Below are 7,266 nucleotides of genomic sequence, written 5' to 3' on the forward strand. Positions count from 1 at the left end.
ACTGATTTCTGTGTATGGGGTGGGGGGGCTATAAACAATACCTTGGTTAAAAATAGTTATGCACTTCTATTGTTCCGAAATTGAAAATTAAATTGAGAAGACGCTAAAAGCTTAAAAAATCTACAATGCTCTCAATTGCGTCAAGCGTACTGATATTGCCTGCGTCAAGTGTATTAATTTTACCTGCATCAAGTTTAATGATATTGCTTGCGTCAAGTGTATTAATTTTACCTGCGTCAAGTATACTGATATTGCTTGCGTCAAGTGTATTAATTTTACCTGCGTCAAGTGTACTGATATTGCCTGCGTCAAGTGTACTGATATTGCCTGCGTCAAGTGTATTAATTTTGCCTGCGTCAAGTGTATTAATTTTACCTGCGTCAAGTGTACTGATATTGCCTGCGTCAAGTGTATTGATCTCACCTCCGGCAAGAGCATACTCTCAACTGCGTCAAGTGTACTGCTATTGCCTGCATCAAGTGTACTTATATTGCCTGCGTCAAGTGTACTGCATTTTACCTGCGTCAAGTGCACTACACTCTTGATCAGCATCAAATTTATCCCACTTGTCATATTCGTATGCGCGTATCTTTTCTTTTTTTGGTGGGCTAGGAACAGTCGGAGCGCTAGGAGCACCAGATGTACTTGAAGGTTGGGACTGTTTTACTTCTTTCTTAGCTTTCTTCTCTTTCCTGAAAAAAAAACTATTATGAACAAAGCTCAAAGTCTTATCAATGCAGTATTTTCCTCTCGTGCAAAGTATTTATGATCGATGTTATTGTACCTAACAATAACTTAAATTAAACATCATAAGGCAAGTTTTTTTTTATCTTTTTGATACTTTATACTACAAATTAAGTAAGTTTTCCCGTAAAATCATGAATTTGCCCAATTCAGGAAATAAAACCTTTAAACATACCCATCTAGGGTAAAAAATGATTTTCAAAGGGGGGGGAAGGATGATTTTATCAAGAAAACATATACCCTTGGCTTCAAGTTTTAACTGGTCCTAATATCTACCTTTGTTTTGAAGTTTTGTTCTTCTCCGGTTTATGTTTTAAAATGATCTGAGAAGGGAGGGAGGAGGTATTTGGTCCCGATCTTTTCTCTTTATTCGGACTATCACTACATGCAGAATTAAATGTCAAATTGAAGAACTAATTTATTGTAAACTGCACCAAAGCGCCACTCCTTGAATTTTAATCGTTCTTTACATCAATTCATTTTGAACATTCAATTTTTTCCCCGAGACAAATAGGAATAATAATGATCCTGAATCAAAATGGTAAACTGTAGAAAAGAAACATCCTAATATCTGTTTGTGTTTAACTTAATCAATGGGATTTTTAGCAGGTTGAAATTAAAAATGCTGACAAGAAAATTTTAGATTTTTTAATTTTTAGAACATCCATCAATAAGAACAGATAAATCCGATCCGAGAAGTTATTTTTTGATTAGTCTTATGATATACCAAAAATGGACCAAAAATGGACCAAAAATGGACCAAAAATGGAACAAAAATGGACCAAAAATGGCGGCACACAAAGTAACATTTGAAAAGGATTGTTGTTACTGGTGGAGGAAGTTGAGCGCCATAATATTTCTGAATGTTCCTAATTGATGAGTTTAATTTTGCTTCAATCAGTTTTTTATCCTTCTTCGCCATATCAGTGGCCCAGCTGTCCAGGTCCTATCAGAATTCAAAATTTAAAGGACTGTAAATATTATTTCTAGTTAGTGACTCTCTACTTATAAAGTGGCATATCTGATTTTCTTCGGTATCCTTTAAATATGCATTTGAGTTACAATAAGAACGATATTATTGTTTTTTTTAGAAATGTGTCAAATTCTGATTATTTCCTTCTTTTTCTTGCAGCATAAAAGAAACAAACAGAGAAACCAAGTTTCAAATTAAGCAATTATCAGATTCATCAGATAGATATATATAGTATTATCTCATTTATCATATATTGACCAGAGTCCAGTGCTTAGGATCCGGATCCGGATTCGTTAGATCCGCAAGATTTTGGCTTCCTGGATCCGGATCCGGATCTGCAAAAATATGCGGCGGATCCAAGGGGTAAAATATCAACCAAAAACTGCAAAAAAAAATTTTTTACTCCTAAAACCCAAAGCTGAACTTTTGAAAAAAGTGAGATCATAAAAATTTCCTCATTTCTGAATGGTTCATCAAGTTTTAGGATAAAAATAAGCGAAAAAATAAAACAAAAGTTTGAAAATTATTTTTAGTTAAAAAAATTCAGTAAATCTTAAAGAAATGATCTGGATCCGGATCCGCATCAAAATTAAATGGATCCTAAGCACTGGATCAGACACAAGTTGGGTAACGGGCTTTTATAAACTGGAAATGCCACTCTATAATAGATAAGAGAATGGGGGGGGGGGCACATTAAAGGGATATTAGACAGATCAATTACAATCATTAATCATTTTTAAAAGAATGTGACTTCCAAAATCAACATTTAAGCTTTATACCTTTTAATGATTATTTTCCAACAATAAAAACTTTTAAGGGAGTGGGTGATTTTCTTGAACTTCCTTTTATTTCAAGCTAAAATTTAGAGATTAACATAGTTATGCACTTCTATTGTTCCGAAATTGAAAATTAAATTGAGAAGACGCTAAAAGCTTAAAAAATCTACAATGCTCTCAATTGCGTCAAGCGTACTGATATTGACTAATTTCTGACTCGCTTTTACCTTGAGAAAATCTGAAATTTCCTCAGAATTTTCCTTGACATTTTTCTGAACTTCTAGAACGGATTCCATTCTGGGAAAATCTGAAACTATTTTCAATTTTAATACAAACTGAACTATGAACTTTTCAATAAATTAATATATCAGTTGGAGCTGTAATTAATATTCATTAAAAATATAAATCCTAACAAAATGGCGAAAAATCTATTTTGGACTGAACAAAATATATTTTTCCCGATATATAAAGTTTAAAGATTTATTATTTCAGTAAGTTAAAATAACCCTGATCAGCAGGTGCGTGCACAGGAATTTGTAAAGGGGGAGCTTAACTTTTTTTATTTGCATGGGGGGCTTGGCTTCCGTCCGTTGGGGTCTGAAAACCCCTTGAGAACAATAGATTTTACTGATCTAGAGGCCAAGTCCTTAGCCCTACACCCTCCCTGTGTACGCCTCTGCTGATCAGTCAAGATTTAATTTTACAATAAAAATATGAAGTCCTAAAAAGTACTTTTAATAATATAATTAAGACATAAAATCAAATATCACAGATACGATTAAAAAATCAAAAACTATTGCAGAAGTATTTTCGGTAATTTAATTTTCTCCAAAAAATCATGAATTTTCAAAATAAAATATTAAAACTTAGCTTTGAGGAAATGGGGGTTATCATTTTTGAAAGAAATACAATTAACAAAGAAAAAAAGTACCATAACTCCGGTAAACTGGCTGGTTTTTTTAGAAGCAAAGACAAAAAAGTGGCAAAATTTTAATCAAATTCAGAAAGGAAACATTAATAATCACATTTTCAAAGTTATTACTATTGTTTAATCGTATATAATTAAAGGATTATTTAAAAATTGCGATGACACTTCCTTTAAATAAAGAAAAAAAAGTTATGGATTTAAGTTCAGGCAGATACGTATAAAGTTAAAAATAATTAAAACTTTGAATAAAAAAATCAAATTAAAATAATATAAGTTAATTTTAGTTTCATGCTACAAAATAATTTTAAATGTTTGGCAGCAGAGGAATTTTATTAAACATGGGCATTGGGCAATAATCAAATCAAATATACCCAGTGCTTAGAATCCGGATCCATTGGATCCGCAACATTTTGGCTTCCTGGATCCGCAAAAATATGCGGATCCGCGGATCAGGATCCAAGGGACAAAAAATCAACCAAATCCTAAATCTGAACTGCTGAAAAAAAGAATATCCAAAATGTCCTCATTTTTAAATAGTTCTAGTTTTAGTATAAAAAAGAAGAAAAATAATTTGAAAATTCTTATTCTGTTAAAAAATCTGTAAATCTTAAAGAAATGTTCATGACCTGGATCCGAATCCGGATTTGGATCTGTGTCAAACTGTAATGGATCATAAGCACTGCATTTACCCAATTAACAAAAATATGAATTTCACTTTTTTCACCAAACTATTTTGTGTTGTCCATTCAACTTTGAGAAAAGAAAAAAGAAATCACTAGTAACTGAGGATAAAATCCGGGCACTAATCTTTATTCCGTTTACTCCATTGTCCGTAGGGAATATCAAAAAGTGGTGGGATACAGCCTTCAACACTGTCCGACCTCAAACCGTCCTCATAAACTGAATGTTTGTCCTCTATAGTATCTGGTCCTGCTGCTACTAGTCCTAGTAGTGGGTAAACGAGGACTACGAATATGAAGAAAAGGACGGAAAGGAACAGCGGTCCTGCTACAGCCCAATACTTCTGTGGAAAAAAGTCTAGTCCTAGCTGTTCAAGAACAGGATCAGGGAGAACAGCCCAGACCAGGTAGAACAGGAGGCAGGAGTTAGAGAACAGGAAGAGGAAGAATCCGTAAACAGCTCGGCTAGGTGTAGCTGCAGGACTATGCTCAGGGGGTCCTGCTCCTGTACTCCTACCCTCTTTTCCGGGCCTGCATCAGTACGTTCAATTAATACTTTCATATATTTTGTTGTAAAATTCCCCCCCCCCCCACATTCTCAATCTTTACAAATCATCCTACCCCCCTCTCTATATATATAATAAAGCTCTTCACTCATATAAATATGTTAGCTATGTTTTAGAGGAAACCTACGTGTACTCGGGAGGTAACATAGGCTTAAAACTACGATTTTCCTCTATAAATTCATTTTTTTTTCTTTTCTTAACTCTTTTTAAAATTCCAAAGACAATGCCGGGCACTTCAGCTAGTATAGTATACACCCCTGTCGTAATTTGTTTTACCTCCACAGCATCCTTGTGTTGATGTTTTCTAATTGACGAGGAATTTGCGTCCATAGAAGAGAGCCTTCTTCTCAAATGCCGGGGAAGTAATGGGACTGTTCACTTCGTAGAATGGGTTCATCACCTGGAAAATAAAAATTGAAATTTAAAAATAGACGTCACATATTACATATCAGGTAGATATTTATGAAGGGTTGAAGCGTACCAGGGCGTCTGACAAGTTTATACGCGCCGCAACGTTCATGTAAAACAGCACAATGGGCTTAAAGGACGAAAATATTTCTATTTCCATAATTACTTAGACAAAGTTCTAGCCACGCTCCATCCCTGTAACCAGTAACCACTGGACACACTGTAGAAATATTCAATAACTCCTAAATCTACACCTTGATTGATTGATTAACTAGAAATAAACAGCTAAACGCAGCTTACTGTTTAGTAAATCTCTGTCAGGCTAGATAGGCGGGGCGGTTTGCGTCTATGATCCCTCGTTGACTCCCTGATCTTTGAAGAGGGTATATATATATATATATAAGCATATCTAGAGGATACCGGCGTAAATCAGACATACCCATTGCACATTTATAAATATAGGTCCACTTTAATTACGTTTAAAGACCCTTGAAGAAATAAATCTTTGCCACAATTCTTACCGCTCAAAAAATAGCTTTATATAAAAATGATGTCGACGACGACATTTCTAGGTACTCTGAACTGAAAACTTTAGAATGAGATATCCTTAATCCTGATCGCTTAATCTGATTATCCAATGTACACACTTTTGATTTTCTTCTTAATCCTTTTTTTGGATGTACCTACTGTATAAAAGATACTTTTGATATCAATTACAGAAACAAGGCTATATCGATTGAACTAATATCTTCAAAATCCGGCTTTTAGAGCATTTGAGAAAATATGAATTTAATCACGTTAATATAAACTTATTAAAAAATATATTTTGTCACATTTTAGGACTATCATAATTTTAAACGAGTCTTAACAAACATTAATCCAAAACTTACATTTATTTAATCGATGTTAAGTTCAATTGATATGACACAATCAACACCAGAAAAAAACCCGGTTTTTCAAAAGTTTAAGAGTACATCTTAACATGATACACTGATTGGTTGAATTTTATACTTCTTTCTTGGATATCGAATGCGTATTAAAGTAGTCTCGGGTTTAGTAAAACCGGGAGTTTAAGCATTAATCATGATATCCATCATTCTAAAGTTTTCAGTAATGAATCCATTGTTACCTGCTTTATATATGTCTCGTACATTTCAGTGAAGAAGTTTTTTATTCCGTCCTCATTCTACAGGGAAATTAAAATAGTTAAATACTTTACATGTTTATTCAATGAATGATTTGTTTGAAATTACGGTCTAAGTCGTATGTTGCAATTTTCTGAATTTGTATGGACGCCAAGTTATTCGGTACGAGACGTATTTAACAAGTTTCTCCTTATACACGCAACAGATAGAAGTATGATTAGTAGCGATCAAAAGCGCTTTTTATCGCATTAAGCCTATACCCCCTTTCATTTTTCGCGAACACTCCCTTTAAGAGACCCAAACCGCCTACAGAGTATACAAGTATGAATTTAACAAATCCCAGTATGCAATTTAAAAAGTCATCCCTAGCACAATAATCTCACTAGAAGGATATTCATTTGGTGTAATGTTCCGTTCTGTCTTCTATAGTGTGTACCATGTGTATTCATGCATACTGCACACTTTACTCTAGTTCTGCTCAAAAGTCTGTCCGGTGCTTCAAATGAATCTGCGTTCTTAGTGCTTGGAATTTCACAATAAATACCTTAACATCGTGGAGAATGATGAATCTTTGCTTGCTAGCAGTAACAAACCCGGAGACAAACCATTCATTGAACTTGTCTACTATCTTTAGGTACATATTAGGGGACCTAAAATACACAGCTTTAGGTACATATTAGGGTGTACTTTGTACTATAATGTACTGTGTGCACTATGCAGTATATTTTGTACTGTTTACTATGTAGTGCCGTACATTTTGTCCTGTGTACTGTGTAAAGTGTACACTGTACATTAGTATACTGTGCAGTGTACACAGTACATAGTACAAAATAAAATATTCTATGTACTATGTAGTAGAGTGTGCAGTGTACAGTGTACATTGTACTGTGGATAATGTACTGTATACTGTGTACTGTGGACCGTATACCGTGTACCGTGGACCGTCTATGTTGTCTATGTTGTCTATGTTGTCTATGTTGTCTATGTTGTCTATGTTGTCTATGTTGTCTATGTTGTCTATGTTGTCTATGTTGTCTATGTTGTCT

At 34.1% G+C, this 7,266-nt stretch overlaps 3 protein-coding genes across 3 annotated transcripts; all 3 read right to left on the reverse strand.

The window, feature by feature from the left end:
* Positions 1 to 484: 484 nt before the first annotated feature.
* LOC111717538 (RNA polymerase II-associated protein 3) lies at positions 485 to 2,817 on the reverse strand. The gene is made up of 4 exons (XM_023493033.1): positions 2,721 to 2,817; positions 1,614 to 1,690; positions 1,021 to 1,125; positions 485 to 692 (listed from the first exon to the last, which is right to left on the reverse strand). The coding sequence occupies exons 1-4, from the start codon at positions 2,787 to 2,789 to the stop codon at positions 500 to 502; spliced, it is 444 nt and encodes a 147-aa protein (XP_023348801.1). The 5' UTR covers positions 2,790 to 2,817; the 3' UTR covers positions 485 to 499.
* Positions 2,818 to 4,223: 1,406 nt separating this feature from the next.
* LOC111717536 (phosphatidylinositol N-acetylglucosaminyltransferase subunit P-like) lies at positions 4,224 to 4,954 on the reverse strand. The gene is made up of 2 exons (XM_023493032.1): positions 4,944 to 4,954; positions 4,224 to 4,632 (listed from the first exon to the last, which is right to left on the reverse strand). Exons 1-2 carry the CDS (start codon positions 4,952 to 4,954, stop codon positions 4,224 to 4,226), a joined length of 420 nt encoding a protein of 139 aa, XP_023348800.1.
* On the reverse strand, positions 4,542 to 6,870 carry LOC111717539 (trafficking protein particle complex subunit 2; the record flags this gene model as incomplete). Its single annotated transcript, XM_023493034.1, is given in 4 exon segments — positions 4,542 to 4,632; positions 4,944 to 5,067; positions 6,205 to 6,261; positions 6,765 to 6,870. Coding segments are annotated over 3 exon segments (259 nt in total), but the record flags the coding sequence as incomplete, so codon positions are not given.
* Between the last annotated feature and the right edge of the window lie 396 nt (positions 6,871 to 7,266).

This window comes from Eurytemora carolleeae, unplaced genomic scaffold (assembly GCF_000591075.1).
Source record: "Eurytemora carolleeae unplaced genomic scaffold, Eaff_2.0 scaffold2731, whole genome shotgun sequence".
In the NCBI taxonomy this organism is placed as follows: Eukaryota; Metazoa; Arthropoda; class Copepoda; order Calanoida; family Temoridae; genus Eurytemora; species Eurytemora carolleeae.

Bases quoted from the DNA above. Each gene is read 5' to 3' on its own strand.
- LOC111717538 (XM_023493033.1), bottom strand. From the start codon at position 2,789: ATGGAATCCGTTCTAGAAGTTCAGAAAAATGTCAAGGAAAATTCTGAG. The intron at 1,691-2,720 runs GTAAAAGCGAGT...GAATTCTGATAG, and splicing joins AAATTTCAGATTTTCTCAAG to GACCTGGACAGCTGGGCCAC. The intron at 693-1,020 runs GTAGATATTAGG...TTTTTTTTTCAG, and splicing joins AACAAAACTTCAAAACAAAG to GAAAGAGAAGAAAGCTAAGA.